This window comes from Diabrotica undecimpunctata, chromosome 6 (genome assembly GCF_040954645.1).
Source record: "Diabrotica undecimpunctata isolate CICGRU chromosome 6, icDiaUnde3, whole genome shotgun sequence".
In the NCBI taxonomy this organism is placed as follows: domain Eukaryota; kingdom Metazoa; phylum Arthropoda; class Insecta; order Coleoptera; family Chrysomelidae; genus Diabrotica; species Diabrotica undecimpunctata.
The window spans coordinates 48800550-48821003 of record NC_092808.1 but is presented as its reverse complement, the minus strand read 5'-3'; the positions used below and the strand labels follow the sequence as shown (position 1 = coordinate 48821003).

Genomic DNA, 20454 nt, shown 5'->3' with positions numbered 1-20454 from the left:
TCAGCGGTTGTCGCTGCACTGTATCGAAACAAAAATCTAATACCGTCATTCTGTTTTATTATTTATTTCGTTTGAAGTACCAGAAACTGAATTCACTACGAATTTTGACCAGGATGAACGGCTTGTGGAATGCAATTTTAGATTCCCTTGCCGAGTAATTTATCCAGCTGTTTGTTTCGCAAATTTTAGGAAACACAGTGGTTAAGATTTGAATTCGGTTTCGCTAGGCAGAAATCGTTTGATTTCTCTTTTTGTTTTTAGATGGTGTAGTTACGTCCGTATATAGTTATTTTAATAACTATTGTCTAGGACGGGAGAGATTTTTGTTTTGGTTCAGAGCAGTGACTATACCGTTCTGACGAGACCTAAGGAGGTCAAAATACGTATCAGCGGTTGTCGCTGCACTGTATCGAAACAAAAATCTAATACCGTCATTCTGTCATATATTTCTGTTATTACTCTCATGGTGTTTCTTTTGTCTGTCTAGATTCCCCTTCAGTTTACTGCGTGGAAGATATAGTCGCAGGCTTTGGTTTGATTAACTGCATAATACTAACACGACTGAGTTAGTAACAGGATTTTTAGTGCACTTTTTTTAGACTCCTTATTGACCAGCACTCACATGTAGACCTCAATTGCCAATATTGCCTAACGTTTCACCTGAACCTGAATTTATTTTGTTTACCAATATGGGCTAATGCCGCCATCAAATCCTCTTTTTTGACCTCTGAAACATACACTAGCACGTATTTGGGTTTAGACAGTTTTTAAGACTTCTACTCCGTTTTTATTCAAGAAAGTTCCTTGTGGCGTTAAAAAGCTCTTCCTCAGTACATATCAATCCAAAGTACATGGAACACATCGTGAAACTCAATGATCGATCGATGAAACTCAATAAGTTTTATTAGGGCATCTTTTATACGTCCTATTTCATTCCCGGGTACCAATTTGTCTGGGTCGTTTTTCTGGTAGGCGGGATCTTGTTTAGATGATTTGTGTAACTTCTACCATCACAAGCTGTTCAAGAGGAAGTTGCAGGTTTGATCAGCTTTTGGAATTTTCTTAAAAGTACTGGTAAAGACAATTTTTTACCAGTCTGTATTATATCAGTTATCTCTAGAGTTAGTTCAAGGTTTCCATCGTATGACGTTGCTGGTGTCCAAATCATCTTCTCTTATGTTCCACAGCCTTCCTTCTTTAAGTTCCGGCTAAGAATTGCCGAGGTACATCAACAGTCTCGGTGCTTTTCTGTAAGATTCCTGGAACCTTTCTCTTATGTTGGCTTCGCTCCCGTTGTTCTTGGGACTCTTCCTTAATTTGCTGGGCATCCTTTTTGAAAATAGCTTTTTTAGTTATTGGATCTTTCTTTGAGTTTCGCGGTTTTTTAGTTTTTATTAATTTAGTCCCATTCCGTTCTGACGAGTACGGGAAAATAAGAACTCTTACCTACATAGATTCTAAAGTAGGTGTAAGGCCCAATATGAAAGAAGTTGCGGCCTAATGCCTCCTGTAGTCCATTTTTAAGACTACTTCTGTTAAGGTTTGGTTACAATACGCCGTTAGCTTAGGTGTTGCTATTCTCGTAATCTCCTTTAATTTAATCTCCGTTAATCTCGTAATCTTTTTTCGTGACAACTTTATAGACGAGTTTGACAGTTGAAATGTGTAGTATCAGATAGCACAAGGGACTCTTATCTAGGGATTCATCAATTTTTTAGTGGGACTATTTTTAAATAAACAATTAAAACGTAAAACTCATTGTTTTGCTCATAACATAAAAACTTGTCGATTCATAGATTTGACGTCAACAGACAACTTTTTCAGAAAAAAAGATACACGAAATGAGATCGGTTAATAAACAAAGAAGTTATTGCAAAATGAACAACAAATCGCTTTTATTATGTATTAAAATTTGTTTAAATGTACCTGAACTTGAGGTTCTTATCGTGTTTGAGTTGTGGGCAAAAGATCTGCCAGATCGGTTGAATAATTTTTGCAAAATTCAACTTGTTTAAAATTTTTTTTTGAAAAATGAGCTAATTTCTTATGCTGGTCCAGATAATTTGACTGAATGAAAAAAAATGGAAATAAATTTAAAAAATTATATTTGTGTACACAAAATGATTTACGAATAAATACCACTTTTTAAGTTTATAAACATAACTTCCTAAATTTTAGTTTAAATTAAATGGATAAAAAGTATTTCCAAAGCTGGTTAAAAGACACAACTTGTGACCTACTACCCTTGGGAGCCAAGAGAGCCCTTTTTTTAATCACTATTACGTTAATTAACAACATTAAGGCTGAAATTAACCAATCTTTTATAAGAAAAGTCAAAGTTTTTATCAAAACTTTTAGCAAACAAAATTATTGAACATTGTTTAAACAGGAGTGTTGTAAACACGGAGTTCCGACTAGAGTAAAAGGAGTGAGCTAGCCGACTAAAGGGCCGCGTTCTTCAAAGAATCCAACACAGATTCAAAATAAAGTGCTCGGAAAAAATGATATCTCGGGATCTACTAGACTAAATTTGCTATTCCTTTTTTTAAACTGGTGTACAAAGTTAAAATAACATTTATTTATAAAGCAGTAATAGCTACGTGATGTACAAACCTTTTCTTAAGTCGAACTTTCTTGTTATTTTTTATTTATTTATGTACAATATAATTATATTAAATAAATAATATTTATAAACAGTATTAAATTGTTATTTATAAACAATTTTTTCATATGCTCTTATTAAATTTGAACAACTCAGTTTTGAACATACAAACAGTTTGATTGTGTTGATGACGTTTTGTCTATTTAAAAATATTTCCACTAAAAAATTGATGAATCGCGAGATGAGAGTTTGCGCGTACACATTTGCGACCAAACGCCTTCGGTACAGTTTGCTCACTGGGCGGTACATCAAAAGAAAATTGAAGAAGGAATTCTTTTAGCAGCTGTGTTTAATATGCACGCTTCTGAGTGAAAGTGTCGAACATCGTCGCGATTTTATTTTGATTTTCTAGTTTTGCAATAATGAAGTGGACTAATTCTTATAGTTTAAAACTTATTGGTTTATTCGAGACCGGGAAGTTTTATGGAGTTCAGTGCATAAAACTTGTATATGAGTCACCAGTAGCTAAATATCGTATGGTTAATATTAACCTTTCTGTTGGCGGTATCGCTTATCTAAACTTTGTATCTTCTTTCGCGATTTTTGGATCAATTTCATTTAATAACTATTCAGAATCAGTAAACTTCATTCTACAAAAATTTAAAAAAATCCTGTATTTCATTTCAGCTTTTAGATTATTATTATTATCCAGATTTAGCCATACGGCTCACACTCCCTCTAAGGGGAAAATTCACTCATCCCAGATACCTACGGTATCAAAAGGATTGAGCTCTGGTGGGACTCTTTCCATGTTATCGAGTCCTAGGTGACTTGGTATGTCGGTGTATCTCCCAAAAATGTTCGTACGCATCTGGACGTCGAAAGTAACACAGCTTTCTGCATAATATTATATAGATGTTCGTTTAGACCCAGCTTTTTTATGTTTTCTAGGAGGCTCTTCGATATGACTCCAGTGGTAGAAAGAATAATGGGTATCGTCTGGGTACTTTCCATTCTCCATTGTCTCCTGATTTGTATTTCTAGATCTCTATACTTGGCGATCTTTTCGTTGTATTTAACACGTAAATTATTGGTGTTGGGTATCGCCACATCAATAAGTGTTGTTTGCCTAGTAATTTTATTAACTAGTATGAGATCGGGTCTATTATGGGCCACTGGTTGGTCTGTAAGCACAGTGCGGTCCCAGTATAGCTTGTAGTTGTCATTTTCAAGCATTCTATCAGGGACGTATTGATAATAAGGAAGATGGTCGGTTTGGAGAAGTCCCAGTTTGTCAGCTAGTTCTTGGTGGATAATCTTTCCTACTGAGTCATGGCGTTCTTTATAATCAGTACCGACAAATGCCTGGCAGCCACCGGTAAGATGTTGGATGGTTTCTTGGGCTTGGCATCCATATCGGCATTTGTCATTTTGGACTTGAGGATCTTTAACAATATATTTCAGGTAATTTTTAGTTGGAATAACCTGATCCTGAATGGCAAGTAGGAAACCCTCAGTCTCGGGAAACATCTTTCCTGATGTCAACCAATAGTTCGACGCTGTATTGTCGACATATTCTTGGCTGATCTCATTGAGATGTCGCCCATGCAGAGGTTTACTCATCCAGGTGCGCATTTTGTCTTCTTTAGTCAGGTGGTTTATGCGCATTTCTTGTTCCCTCAGTTTAAGCGGCGTCGTATCATCTACTGCGCAAATTGCTCGATGTAAAGTAGATGTCTCAGCCTGTACCTGAAAATAAGTTCTTAAATTAGCAATTTGTTTATCCAATTGCTCACCTATATCCATAAGTCCTCTTCCCCCTTGATACCGCGGTAATGTTGTTCTCTCTACTGCACTGCGTGGGTGATGTTTTTGCGCCTTTGTGAGAAGTGTTCTTACTTTCCGCTGAAGACCCTCTATATCTGTTTTTGACCACTTTATAATACCAAATGAGTAGCTCAGCGCGGAACAGGCGTACGTATTTAATGCCTTAAACAAATTTTTACTATTAAGATATGACCGATTTAGTTGTCTTACTCTTCGTACGAACTCCGAAGTTAGTTCAGTTTTCATTTGTTTATGGTCAATTTTCCGCGCTTGTTTTACTCCGAGATATTTGTACATATCATTTTCACCCATTGCCTCGATGTTTTGGCCATCTTGCATATCGAAACCTCCGGGCTGAATCTTTCCTCTGACTATATTTAGTATACGGCACTTGTCTATTCCAAAATTCATACTGATATCATTTGAGAAATTTTCTACAGTTTTTAGCATCTCATCTAGGTGGTTTCGAGTGGAAGCCATTAATTTTAAATCATCCATATACAGCAGATGATTAAGCTTCGCTACAACAGTGTTGTTATTTTTGATGCTAAAACCTGAGTCAGTAGAGTTCAGCAGCTGAGATAGTGGGTTCATTGCTAGGCAGAACCAAAGTGGACTCAACGAGTCCCCCTGGAAAAGCCCCCGGTTAATAGGGATATTTTCAGTTTCGATATTAATTTCACCTGGTATTTGAAGGTGAATTTTAGTCTTCCACTCTGCCATTATATTCTTCAAAAAGGTCACGAGATTATCATCGACTTTATATATTTTCAATATATCTATAAGCCATTCATGCGGCACTGAATCAAAAGCCTTCTTGTAGTCAATGAAGGCAGTAAAAAGGTTTCTTTTTTTGGTGTATGCCTGGTTAGAAATGACTGAGTCGATAATAAGTTGTTCTTTGCAGCCCATGGAGCCCTTAGCGCATCCTTTCTGTTGAGGCTCTATGATATTGTTCAGAGCACAATGTTGGTAGATACGCCGGGCCACACAGGATGTGACCAATTTGTACAAAGTTGGAAGACAAGTAATTGGGCGGTACTTTGCTGGATCTTGGGTATTACTTTGATCCTTCGGTATTAGATAAGTGGTTCCCTGAGTAAGAAATGATGGTATATTATTATTATTATTATTATTTATACCGACTTCTGCTTTTGAACAATGATGTTGTCCACCAGCGCCGTTTTCGTCGTTTTTTGGGGAGGTCTTGTACTTCTTCGGCCTCCGCCTCACTAATAATAATATACAACGAACTTGCAATAACTATTCTCATCCGATGTCATTTTTACAATTTACAATACCACGAAACTGAACGAATGACTGCAAACGAATTTTCGTTTACGTTACGACAAAAGACCAAATTTTCCATCGAACGCCGAAAACATCAAATGAATTCGGTCAAAGGGCTTAGGTCACATGTGTTCGCCAGATGTGTACGTGCCTTTATACTACACATTTCAACTGTCAAACCCGTCTATACAGTTGTGTCGAGTAAAAAACTAACTTTATTTGGTCTAATAGTAATTTTATCGAAGAAAGTAAAATGGCTTTAGCGGACAATCCAGTGTATATGATTTGAAGCAACATCCAACGAGTTTTCTAATAATATTTTCTTGATGTATGAAAAATATTTTTGTAAAATTATTTAGCAACTAAAATTGATAAGTATATTGATTGAGATTAAGTTTATTGTATGTATTTAGATAACAGTTGGTATGTAGCTTATATTACTTTGCACCGATTAAAAACATAAATTTACCTTGTATAAGCTTTTGATGTCATGTTTCGCTGATAAAAACTATATAATTTATGTCCAAAATTATATAAAGTATAGACAAAATGTATTGAACATTTTAATATTTTTATTTTAATTTTTATACTTTATGTGTTATCTCAATACTTTATAAAAAAATTCGTAATTTCAAACATTTTTCTTCCTCTTTTCTCACCTTTGGAGCCTTAAACTTCTTCTTTTTTTAGTCTATATTGAAAGATGTGTTTGTTTTGTGTGTATCTTAAGTATACTTACATTTCCAGTTCGTTCCATGTTTATTTTTTATTTTTATTGCTTCTTCTTCCTCAGGTTTTCCCTTTTCAGGGGTCGCTGTTTCTTACTCTTTGTTACTACTCAATTCTGTCCATCGGGTCTGCTTCACCTAAAAATTTCTATTTTAAGTCCTTTTATCTTCTCCTTGGCTTTCCACTACCTCCTTTTATCAACTTCTAACAGCTCTTTGCTCTTGAATCTTTTTTGAGACTGTAGTCACCCCAGCTCTTTCCCTAATCAAGTCGTTCCTGATCTTGTCTCTTCTATACTTACCCAACATCCACCTCAACATTTTCATTTCAGCTACCTCTATCTTCTTTTCCTGAATCTTCTTTATAGGCCACATTTCAAAGCTCTCAGATCTCACTACACTCTTGTATATCTTTCCTTTCAGCCCTTCTCCGGTTTTCGATCACAGAGTACCCCGCTCATTCGCTTCCAGTTAAACCAACTAACCTGTATCCTGTGGGCAATTTCTTGATCTAGTGTATGATTTTCCGTTATATAGGAGGCAAGGTATCTACATTCTCCTACTAGTTCCTGTTTTTCTCCAAGCAATTCTATGTCCCCAATCATTCCCCTTCCTCCCAACCATATATACTTCGTATATCCAACTATCTACTCGGGTATTCTTCATTTAGCAACTTTCTAAAGTATTCATACCATCTTTGGTTTATTTCGACATCGGTTCTTAGGTTCTTAACACTCTTCCATCGGCACTCTTAATCTGACGCACGTGGGTCAAGTCCTTTGATGGCTTGTCCCTTGCTTTAGCAATGCTGCATAACCTTTTCATCCCATCGGGTGTTTTCAACTCTTCATGCAGCTGTGCAGACGATCTTTCCTTAGCAGTAGCTACAGCTCGCTTTTCGTCCTTCTCACCAGTCATTTATCGTATCTTTTTCCTTAAGCTCTTTCGGCCCTATACTCTCAAAGACCCTTGCCAAATCCTTATCCTGTAACTTCCATCACATTACTTTCTGGTGTCCTACTTGCTTTCCTTTCCTCCTCATCTTTATCTCCGTTTCGAGTAGTACCGGTCGGTGTTGACTAGCTTCACACTCATCCTTTATCACTTTTAGCTGTTTTAGCTGACCTTCTACACAGCACAAAGTCTATCTGATTTTTCCCTCCTCTGGTACAATAGGTAAAATACTGATCTTCAGTCTTCATTAAGAGCATATTAATGACATCCAAATCCCATGCCACTGCAAAGTGAATCACACTATTTTCTTCATCATTTCTTATTTCCATCTCCAAACCCCAGTCAACTCTTTCTATTCCCGCTCTTTCTCTTCCTGTATGTCCTTTCAAATAACCTCCAATAAAACACATTTCGTCTACAGAAATCTCGAGGATATCGCAATCAAGGGCACTACCAAATTCTTCCTTTTCCTATTCTTCACACCCTACCTGTGGGGGTAGGCGCATATAATGTTCATATTGGTATTGCATGTATTCAGTGGGACACTCATTACTGGTTACTCTTACAAGATTTTCCTTCCACTCGTTGTTCAAAATGATACCTACTTTATTGCTGCCGATACTATTCAAAGTACTATATATTAACTTGTATCCATCTCCAAGATCTCTCTACTTATTATCTCTCCAATGAGTTTCCTGCTCACAAAGTACACCAATTCTTCTCCTCTGAGAATTCTCAGGATAAGCTTCTTTGGCTCCTTCCGTCCTCTAAGGGGTAGCCCTAACTCACTTTTATATTCCTCCTTTTTTTTTGCTGCGCCCGAGTTTTCTGAGAAATTTCTTTGGTTAGATTGGATTTCGGATATTATGATAAATACTTCTAATAAAAACCCACAATTCTAAAAGTCGAGGAGGAACAGGTCATTCTTCTTCTCATGGCGCCGTCTCCTTTCGAAGGTTGGTGTTCCAAATGGCAATTGTAGTTTTGGAAACTGCTGCGCGAAAGATTTCTACGGATGAGTACAGGGCAAAAGATCAGTAGCTTCCTACTGATCTTTTGCCCTGTACTTTTCCTTTCAGTATAACTTGAAGTAATTCGTATCTTTCGCCTCTCAACACATGACCCAAGTATTGCATTTTCCTCTCTTTGATTATTCTTAGTAATTCTTTTTGTTTACACATGCGACGAAGTACCTCAACATTAGTAACTCTTTGTACCCATGGAATTCTCAACATTCGTCTGTATATATATATATCTCAAAGGCATCTATTCTTTTTTCTATTATAGAATCCATTGTCCAACTTTCACAGCCATACAATAAGACAGAAAAAACGTAACATCTGATCAGGAACAGGTCATTAAACAATTAAAAACCTATAAAAATTTGGAATTTCACGAAGTACAACCCAGAAATACTCAAATTTATGGAAAATCGTAATCTTCATCGATTAATTTGTTTATGAAATTTATGATACCAGAAGATTGGCTAGAATCTGTTTTTCCCATTCCAAAAAATCTCAAATGGGTCTGCACAATTTAGGTTAATAAGTCTTATGAACAAGTACTTAAAGTTTTGTAACGATACTTCACAACAGTTAATCAAAAATATTCACAGCAGATTATATAGCCAAGAAGATGTGGGTTATGGCAAGTTTCGATTGTCGAGGGAGGAATTTTTTCCTCTCTAAATATTATTACAGAACTGCGCTCTTGTTTTCTAAAAACTATCTAATCACGTAGACCATTATGACCGACAAATCAGATACCAATTTTTTAATCCATGTTAAACTTTTAAAAAGTGTAAACATGAAATAATTGTATAATGTAATGTTTATAAAATACAGTACTTATTGAAAATGGCAAATTTGCCGAAACTTTTAAGCAATAGTTAAGTAGTTAGCAATCAGTTTATAACGTTCTTCGCCCTTTTCTGATTTCCAGTTTCCATTGGTCTCAGTCGTTCAAAAGGTACTCTTCTACTCCTCTCTCTCTTTTGTATCCTTGTCGACTCCTTCTCTCCATCTTAATCTCGCTCTGCTCTTCTTTCGCCTTCTCTGCAGTGTCCAGTTTAATAGTTTTTTTGGGATTCTGCTGTTATCCATTTTTTGTACGTGTCCGTACCATCTTAGTTGTTTAATTCTGATGCCCTCTGTTATTCTATGTTTAACGTCCATGATTTCTTGAATTCTCTCGTTTCTTACTCTGTCTAAGTTTGATTTAACGGCCGCTCTCCTCCAATAATGATGATAATTTCTGTTGATTCTAAAGTCTTTATGGCTTTCTCCTTTAGTGGCATCTTTCGCTTCCATATATAAAAATGCTTTTGAGAATGCTATTATAGATTCTGTGTTTTCTTGTCCTATCTTTCCTTGTTATTTCTGTGTTTAATCTCTTCATCCAAATTGCCGTCATTGGTTATGTTTATGCCTAGATATTTATACATTTTACAGCGATTTATTTGTTGATGTCGTTCTTCTCAAATTAGATTTTGTTATTCTCCTCCTATACAGATGTATTCTATTTTTTTTACATTCCCAAAACCCATTGCTGATATTCCTGAATAAGTTTGGATGTCATATATTCTAGATCTTCGTAGCCCTGAGCCAAGACTATTTGGTCGTCTGCACAGCATAGTGTGTACAATGTGGTGTCGTTTATAAGGATTCCCGTGCCACTACATTTCCTTTTCCACGTCTTTTGTTCTAAGTAGATCTTAAATAAAGTCGGGGACAGACAGTATCCTTGATCCCACCAATAGGGCTTTTTTATGCTGTCTGTAAACATTCTTTTTATGTAGTTTTATTGATCCTCTACAAGATCAAAGTTTTAGCCTGTGAGTTTTTCATCTAGTCATTTTTTGTAAAGTATATTTGAGTTTTCATTGTTGAAGATCTTCAAGTTGTGCTTAATATCCAGAGTTGTTTTGTTTTGCTCCTGCACATATTCTTTTATTTGACAAGCCGAAGGGAAATTATTTTAGCTTTGACCAACTGTGTCCACATGTGCTTCCTCTATACAGGGTGGTCCTAAAGTAATTGTACAAACAGAAACCATAGATTCTGCACTTTAAAATATTACGATTTAAGCCAACTTGCTTTAATAAAATGTTGATATTAAGAAAGATACAGGGTGTTAAAGTGGAAATTTAAAATTCTATTTTTCGCTATAACTTTTACGTTTGTAAATATTTTTGGACAAAAATTTATAATTGGACGCTTTTAAGTAGGATAAATTATAATTTTATACATAAATTAATGTTACTGATAGATGGCGCCACATATGCCACAGGTGTGGCATAGATTTGCGCTTAACTTTTTTGCTCTTAAAGTTACCTCTATTTGTGTTAAAAAATATTAAACATACATTATTTTTACAAAGAAAAGATATACTTGTTAGTAACCTCAAAATTTAACCGTTTTCGAGATAATCGCATTTTATAAGTCAGCTGCCTCATAATTCTTAGTTGTGATATTTGTGCGGTAAAGCACTCAATACCTGTAGATAAGCATAATTCATAGTTTATTCTTATTAAAACAACTCAAAGATGATAATGTAACATTACAAAATTTTTGTTATGGCTGCTAAATGTCTTATTGGAGAAAATATTCTTCATCTTCTTCTTTAGGTGCCGTGTCCGTATTCAGACGCTGGCCGTCATCATGTATACAATTTCCCTTTTCTATCGCTTCTTAAATTTCTATACCTACTGGCGTTGTATTACTTTTTCCCTATTGTAAAATGCTGAAAAACCAAAATATATGGTTTATGTAAGATGGTACACCACCACATTCTAGAGAGAAGGCGTTGAGAACATAGTTAAATATACCTTTTCTGAACGTTGGATTGGACGTGGCAGTCATATTCCTTGGCAATGTGGTGAGATATTGATATAATTATTTAATTTATAAAAAAACCCAAAATAATACTTATTATTCATTACGTAAATTGTTGTTTACCCATTTTTATTATGACAAATGGAAACTAAAGCACAGGTATGGAATAACACACGTGTCTTGTTTCATAATACTTTTGCTACAAATCTTACCTTAAAGACTCAGCATTTTTACAAAAACATCATCGTTGGCCTAATAACCGATATTGTTATAAATATAGTAAACAAACAGGCAATTTAGTTCAGCATAATATTAGTTCGTTAGTTCATAATATTATCATCATTATCATAATAGTCCATTTGTTCGATATGTAATTATAGTTACTCGTTAACTTATATGAGTGTATATAAGTAACTAATGAATGAGATACATCACAGTTTAATACATTATTTAACCTTTGCGACATAATATACTATAAGATTTGGATATAGATTCGTCCATTATACATTATAGCCACCACGTAGCCCAGAATTTAATCCGCTTGATTTTGGTATATGGGGCGTATTAAAACAACGTGTCTATAAGAATGCCATAAACATTTGCAACCAAATATGGGAAGAAATAAATACTTCAACAGTTTCTTTAGAACCAATGATGCTATTTAATATGAGATGATTTTTATGGAATATATTGACAAATGAATTAATGAAAATGGTAGACATATCGAACACTTACTTTAACAAAAAGTTTAGTAATTTAGTTTAACTATTTCTTAATTTGGTTTGTAAACAAAATGTTTTGATTACGACTTTAATTTAACATAAAATATAAAATGTTTGATGTAAAATCCTATTATTCTGTTTTTTGTCATATCCTATTATTAATTATCCTGCTGATATATTTAGTTTATTTAATATTTCGTTAACTATTAACTTTAGTTATTGGTATTTTATACCAAAATTTAGATTTATTAATGTTTTTGTCTATTTTTCCTTCGTTGCCTGGGGTAATTGCCTTAACTCAGAAATATGCAGCTGATTTGTAAAATGCGATTATCTCGAAAACTATTGAGTTTAAAAGTTATTAACAGGTATACCTTTTTTTTGTTGAAATAATGTATCTTTAATATTTTGTATCACAAATACAGTTCACTCAAAGAGCAAAAAAGTTAAGTGCAAATTTATGCCACATATGTGGCATATGTGGCGCCCTCTATCCGCTACATCAAAGTGTGCATCAAATTATAATTTCTCATATTTAAAAGTACCCAGTTGTAAATTTTTATGCATAAATGTTTACAAACATGAATGTTATAGCCAAAAATAAAATTTTTAATTTGCACTTTAACACCCTGTATCTTTCTTAATATCAACATTTTATTAAAGCAATTTAGCTTAAATCGTAATATTTTAAAGTGTAGAATCTACTGTTTCTTTTTGTAAAATTACTTAAGGACCACCCTGTATACTTGTACTCTAATATCTTGTACATCGAGTTATCACATAATCGATGATTGAGTTTCTTGTTTATTGTACCCAGCTAAATGTATGTATTTCTCGATGTTGAAAAAATCATTTAGGATTCGTAAATTATTTTGGCCAAATATGTTAATTAACCTGTCTACGTTGTCATTTAGAATTTCTTGCCAGAATTGGCCAACTATATTGTCTTTATATTTTTTTCCTGTCCGAACATTTAGGTCTCTTACCAGAATGATTTTCCTCGCGCTTCCTATTTGTGAGACTTCATATGAGAGTTTCTAGAAAAACTTATCTTTACCTCTTCTTGTTTCTAAAATTATGTCGTTAAATTTTTGTTATATACCTTGAACGTTTCATGTACCAATATTCATAATCCGTTATTCTAGCTTGAGTCGTTTTCGTTTATTCTATCGTTTACAAGGCAGGTTACTGAAAGTTTTAACCTGTGTCTTATTTAACTAGTATCGAGTGGTTAGCCCGAAGAACTTTCGTCCAGGAGGACCGGAGCTTTGATTGCGGAGTGTCTCTTTCCATGACTGGTTACCTTCTCTGCTGGGTAAGATACCTGTCTTCTCTTCTGTTTGATTTTATACTAGCCCTTTAACCAAGGTGCTGCCACCTACGCCCTCCAGGACCTGGACGAGGGACCCTTAACAGGTACTAGTTTCCCAGGTTAGGAAATAAGTGGAATATGTGGAAGGCAGAGATTGATTCACTTCCCTGATGGAACTATCCAAAAGAAGTTGCTACACGCTGCGTCTGTAATAATACGAGATTTAATCATTTTCCACTTTTAGGGTACAATTTTATCTACTTCTTTATATGAAAATGGCTTCTTATAAAAATTATATTTATGTGCTTGGTTTTCTTGGGAAGTTTTATTTATTATCACTCATAGTTATGGCCTCTACCGTACAATTTCGATTCTTACTGAATACTACAAACACCAATGTCACATAGTTAATACTGCAACATAATTAATAATACTAATTTTATTGTGGTTTCTAAATTTTTTTTTTTTTCGTAGGTATTGTGTGAAGAAAGGAGCAGATTGTGGAGCAAAAGTAATTTCAAAAGAAAATCCTTATGAAGCCCTGGGTGTTGTATGTCAAGTTGATGGAAAGTTTCAGGTGGTAGAGTACAGTGAAATAACGGATAAAACAGCAAATCTTAGAAACGAATCAGGAGAGTTAGTTTTCAGGGCGGGCAGTATTTGCAATCATTTTTTTACCACGGAGTTTCTAGAAAAAGCTTCTAACCTCTATGAGAAAAAACTGAAGCCTCATGTAGCCAAGAAGATAATTTCGTTTGTGGATAAGGACGGAAATAAAATCCACCCTATAGAACCCAACGGTATCAAGATAGAAAAATTTATTTTTGATGTTTTTGAATTTTCTGAAAATTTTGTTACGTGGGAAGTGCCTAGGACTACTGAATTTAGTCCTCTTAAAAACTGTGAAAATGTACATAAAGATTGCCCTTCAACGTGTCGACGGGATCTGCTCGATTTACACAAACGGTACGTGATAAAAGCTGGAGGTATTGTGGGATCTGCTGAAGTCGAGATTTCACCACTGCTATCTTATGCTGGGGAAAACCTTACAGAAAAAGTGGAAGGGAAAACATTCTCTAAACGAACTGTACTTGTGTCAGAGGAAGAAACTATTAGTAATGGAATAAATGGTTCATGAGTTCCGAGTTTATTGTTATCTATTTGTATAAACAGTTGTACTTATAGCGGACATCTTAATTTAAAATTTAGAAATAGGTGCTCAAAATTTTAAATTATTTGTCAACTCAGGGAATTTTGAAATTAAAGTCTTCGCTATAATATTTGTAAATAGTTATACACTAAAGGGCCAATGATTGTTTTAGAAAGTTAAATTTTTATTGTTATGTTTGTTGTTTTGTTGTTGTTATTGGTTACTACTTATTTGAATGGATTCTGTTTTATGATGTACGAATATTGATCAACAGAATTGCGTTTCGAATTTTGAACGGACTTTTTTAGTATAAAATAAAATTTCCAAAGTGTAAAGAATTGAAAGAAATATATTGGGAAAACCTCTCTATACTTCTGCTGTGGTATGGATAGCAGAACAAAGTGTAGGAAATGCTCATGAGCGGAAAGAAATAAATCAAAAATACAAATAAAAAATATTAGCATACATACACACTGTTGCAAACACACTAAAATCACAAATAACGAGCATAACAACATCAGGTGACGATCCCTTAGAAAAAGACCAAATAGGCAATTAAAAATACGTGCAAAGAGTAACTGCAGGAAGGTTATAGAAAAATGAAGGACTGGATAACGCAAGAGATTCTGCAACAAATGGATATCGGAAGATATGGATAAAAACGAACGCCCGGAAAAATACTGACGAGTTAATAAAAGGATTAAAATAATGAGAAGAAGGCAAAGAATAAATGACTCGGAGAAAAATAATAAAGATCCTCAAAGATAAAGGTATAGATTCGAAAGACGTCAAAATCATAACAATGCAACCAATTGGCAAAAATAAGAATCACTAAAGACTTTACAAAATGTTTAAATATGAATTAGGATCTTTATTGGGTTATTGATTTTCAGGAGACCTTCGATAGCGTTTGATATCAGAACCTTGTCGAACTACTAAGGAAAATAATGCAGACATACGTTTCGTAGTTAGTGTATAGTGGAATCAAAGAGCAACTGTTAGGATTGAAAACGTCGAAATAGAATATATAGAGATTAAAAGAGGACCTAGACAGGGATGCGTGTTGTCTCCATTGTTATTCAACCTTTACAGCGAAGCTATATTAAACTATAGTAAGTAATCCAAGAAGAAGTTGAAAGGCACAAAATATTTAAACAACTGCACAATGATTTATAGCGGAATACCACAAGATAAATAGAGAAAAATATACACTTCTCCAAGAAATTAACGCACCACTTCAATAATTCAGTTTTATTTGTAAACAGGCAAAGAATAAAAAATAAAACTTCACCAGATTTACTCTACATTTTATTAGTAATTATAACAATTTGTCTAATCATCAGAACATGTTGAAGTACAGGAGAAAAAAAAATAAAAAGGAAAATTCTAAAAAAATAATGATAACAAAAGTAAACTAAAATATGAAAAAAGTCTTAATAACGAGTGTTTCCACCTCTAGTACGTATAACAGCCTCACATCGTTGGCCCATACTTAAAATTAATTGCCGTATTTCATTTTGGTCTAGTTCTCTCCAAATCTGGATCAGCCTCTCTCCCACTTCCTGTAAGTTGTTTGGTTGGATCGGTGTCGCTCTTAATCGCCTACCAAGGATATCCTAGAGATTTTAAATCGGATTTAAATCCGGACTATGTGCTGGCCATTCCATAGTATTAATTTCTACCTCTTCTAGATAATTTCTGACGATATGTGCAGCGTGAGGTCTGGCATTATCTTGCATTAGTAAGAAATTTTCACCGACATAAGGAGCGAATGGTAATACATATTGCTCCAGGATCTCCAATATGTACGTTTCAGCTGTAACAGTTTCATTTTCTATGACCACTAGGTCCGTAGGTGCGGTCAAAAAAATACCACCCCACACCATAACGGATCCTCCACCAAAAATCTGGTGTGTGAGAAGTTACACTGAGCATATCGTTCGATGGGTGGTCGCAACACACGAACACGTCTGTTGTTATTGTACAAACAAAATCGGGATTCATCAGTAAGTTAGCCTCTAACCAATTAACGTGTTCTCTGGCAAAATGTAGTCTCCCCTTCGATGCTCTGCAGTTAATAGAGGACCCCGGACGGCAATCCTAGGTGTTAATTTGTATTCCTTAAGTGGCTGGCGAACAGTTTCAGTACTAATTTGTATAGCATGCACGTCTCGAAGCTGAATTTGTAGACTTCGATGTGTTACAAAACGTTGTCGAAGAGCAGAAATTCTTAAAAATCGATCTTGAATAGGGGTAGTTACCCGGTTTCGTCCTTGCCCTGGTCTGAGGGTAGGATCCCCTGTTTCGAGGAATCTTTCTAACACCCGTGAGACGGATATGTGGGACACATTAAACCGACAACCAATTCTCCGGTAACTCCAACCTTCTTTCGACAGTATCACTGCCTGGACACATTCATCTTGGGTTAAGTTACGTGATTGACGCTCCCTAATAAACATAATTAACAATAATCAACAATTAAACAGTAGCCGAATAAAATTCGTTGAACACTTGGAAATTAGTATATTTATAGAATAAGTACATTTTTTGCTTCTTTTTGTTTTGTTGCAAAAAAAACTATAGCGATAAAACACAGGCAATAAATATAGAGTGTACAAATAGCATACACAAGGGGCTTGCAAAATATAACATTACAATGGAAATTTTTATTAACGCTAATAAAATATTTTAATATTTCAAAGTGGTGCGTTAATTTCTTGGAGAAGTGTATAAAGATTAAAAGAAGAGTTAGACAGTTTGTTGTTTCTATATTATTAATATTTATTCTTTATAGCGAAGCTATCTTTCAGAAAGCTATCCAAATGGCTAACGGCTATCCAGCAAAGTCCATCTCCAACAATTAATATACTTTGGACGTGTTATGAGAGCAGATACAGAAAACATGGAAAGACTTATTATCCCCAACAAGAGGAATCAATCAAATAACAATGATATGCAAAAGACCTATGCATGAGTTAAAAGAAATGACTAGAGAGAGAGAGAGAGAGAGAGAGAGAGATCTTAGGAGACGGACAATACACGACATCGCAATGATTACTACACTCCCTCCGGGGTGTAAGGGTTGAAGAGAGAGATCTTTAAGAAAACATAATAGAAAGTATACGGTATAGCAATAAACGGAAAAGTCCTGCACAATAAAGCAAATCAATGCAGTATCCAATACGAACTGGAAATGGACATGAAGAAAACCAAATTCATGATCATTAGAATGCGACATATACTAGAGAGTCTAGTAATCGAAGCAAAACAAGTAGAAAACGTAAACAGCTACAAATATACAGAAACCTGGATATATAAGAACTGCGAATTAGAGCTCGAATTTCTTATGCATTATCTAATTTGTTGCATGGAACGGAAAGCTAGACACTAAAAGTTGAACATATAAGGAAGTTGGAAGCATGTGAAAATTGAAAATACCGTGGTTTCAACGAGTCGAAGTATCAACAAATGCCGAAGGCTGAGACGCATACAAAAGATTGCATATTCATAAGAAATATTAAAGTGAGAAAATTAGAATATTTACACCACATAACCAGATATAATTATGAAGTATTAAGACATCATACAAGAAGGATCAAGATTAAAAAATCATAGGTCGAAGAACGATTTTCTGGCTGAGAAACCTTTGAGATTGGTATAATTGCAGCACAGTAGATATTTTCAGAGCGGCTGTCAATAAGATACGAATTATTATGATGGTAACCAATCTCCAATAGTAGGAGAAATCACAAGGAAGAATAGTATTGGCCTAGCAGGCTGCCGTTGATAACTTTTGTAATAGTTGCGAAACGCACTGAAAACGGAGCTTCTTATATGTCTTAACCGTACAAAATGCAGTAGAACCATTACTGATGGGCCTATCTTTAAGGAATGAGGCTCCAAATAAATAAATTCAAAGAGGAACACAGTACAAAGTGCTGTGGAATTGGCAAGACATGTTGCAAGGGTAAACTAAGAGTATTATCGAATGGAGACCCAGATATATCTTTTGAAATAGTATCTATTCTCTAACAAGAGATTTATGTAATACATTAACATGTATTAAAATCCTAACAAAAAAGAAATCTCTAATATGAGGGATACATGCGGAGGAGCCCATAATATCAACTTCTGGAAAATGTGGTAGAAAAACCCAACACAAACCTGGTTTGGAAAAAAGTTTGACAAGCGGTTATGTTATAAAGGCTGTTAAAGTAAAATGTGAATAAAAATTAAATTAAAACAGGTGAATACAATGTAAAAAAAGATTTTTTAATTTTAGGAGCAGTTAGAGAACATACAAAAAAATTATTATTCCAACGAGGAACTAAACACAAAATAGGAAACGGAACTGAAAGTAAGAACTTCCGTTTTCATATTTTCACGCTGAATGCGTTTCTCTGAATCTGGTTTCTCCGCTAATTTTTTCTGTGTATATTGTAGTATTGGATATATTAAGCGACGAAGGAGAATCGAATTTTGTTTTTAATTTGTATTTCGGTCCAAAATTAAAATCAAGTTTATGATCAAAGGAACTAAATTTAAAACGTAGAAAACACTAATCACACATAAGTTGTAACAAGAAATACCATGGCGATATATATGACAGGAGAAAATGAAAATAATTGAGAAATAAAATTCAAAATTGACCAAGAAATTTATTAGTAAATAAAAAGTATAAAATCAAATAATTTAGATTGGTGAAACGTATAAAGCAAAGAACACCAATGAATCGATGAAGCAAAGAACATCTCACAAAGAGAAGGTGCGACGAAATAAAAGAGAAACAATATAAGACAAAGCAATTTGTAAAATCCTTTTTAGGCAAATAACTTTACATAATTACATCTTAAACAGTCTAGTACCTTCTGTACTAGATAAAGTTATAAAATATACTCTAGTCATTGTAACATCACATATTGTGTACATTTTGATTGGCCTTTTACTTCGTATGTCTTTCGTTCACTTATATGATAAATATTTAGAACTTATTGTACTAACAAAAAGATAATCGAACATTTAGTTTTTCTTAGAGTTGTAAAATAAAGTAGCACAAATCGAACGCTTAAATTTTTATGTAATTAATGTACCTAAATATAATTATTACAAAAAAATATACAGTAAATATAGAATTTTTATGAGCATTCACAATCAGTAAAGTTTGTCGCATCTACCCACTCATACCGAGTTGGGATAAAGTATGGAACCAAGTAAATATCTTTGAAACTAAAAAGACGATATTTATGAAACTACATGTAAGAACTATGACAGATAACGCATCTGATGTCATATTTGTTACTATTCTATTTCCGGTTCCATGGAAAATCAGTTACACTATTATCAAAGAATATAGACGCTTAAGCGTCTATATTCTTTGCTATTATTATGAAACAATATTCTAATACAGTGAAACTTGGATATTTCGAATCTCAAGGGACCGTTAAAAAATTATCCAAAAATTCGAATTAAAAATATATCCACAAAAAACAAAGATGCCTACAAAAACATCTGCAAACAAAAAAATCAACAATAGTTGACCATTTTTATCGCTTGCAGATGTTTTCTGCCGAAATATCGAATTATTTTATCGTTTGCAGAATTATCCAAAAATTCGAATTAAAAATATATCCACAAAAAACAAAGATGCCTAAGAACACATCTACAAATGATAAAAATCAACAATAGTTGACCATTTTTATCGCTTGCAGATGTTTTCGTTACAATTTTTGCCCGAATTTTGTCAACCGAAAAAAATGGGCCAACAAAATTCGGCCAGAATACCAATTAAAGCATTTGCAAGCTATAACAAATGGTCAATTATTGTCGTTTTTTATCATTTGTAGGTTTTCTCATTGGTATTTTTGGCCAAATCTTGGCCGAAACAATCGGCAGATAAAAAATTCCCAGTGAGAACGCATCAGTAAAAAAATAAAACATTTTGTCTCAAAAAATTTATTGTAAATAAGAATACATATTGGTTACAATTAATGAAAATAGACTAATTTTTTCCAAAGAAATCCGAAATTTTTAGCTGCT

The 20454-nt window shown here is 34.2% G+C and overlaps 2 protein-coding genes across 2 annotated transcripts in view; both read left to right on the top strand.

Moving 5' to 3' along the window:
- LOC140443425 (UDP-N-acetylhexosamine pyrophosphorylase-like) overlaps positions 1–19642 on the top strand; it is a 28114-nt gene extending 8472 nt beyond the window's left edge. Inside the window, exon 3 of the mRNA XM_072534677.1 lies at positions 13743–19642. Coding sequence (XP_072390778.1) covers positions 13743–14406 — 664 coding nt within the window. The 3' untranslated portion in view covers positions 14407–19642. The remainder of the gene's footprint in view (positions 1–13742) is intronic.
- Positions 1–20454, top strand: part of LOC140442650 (venom protease-like) — a 169421-nt gene that overhangs the window by 40196 nt on the left and 108771 nt on the right. The gene's annotated exons all lie outside the window — the stretch shown is intronic.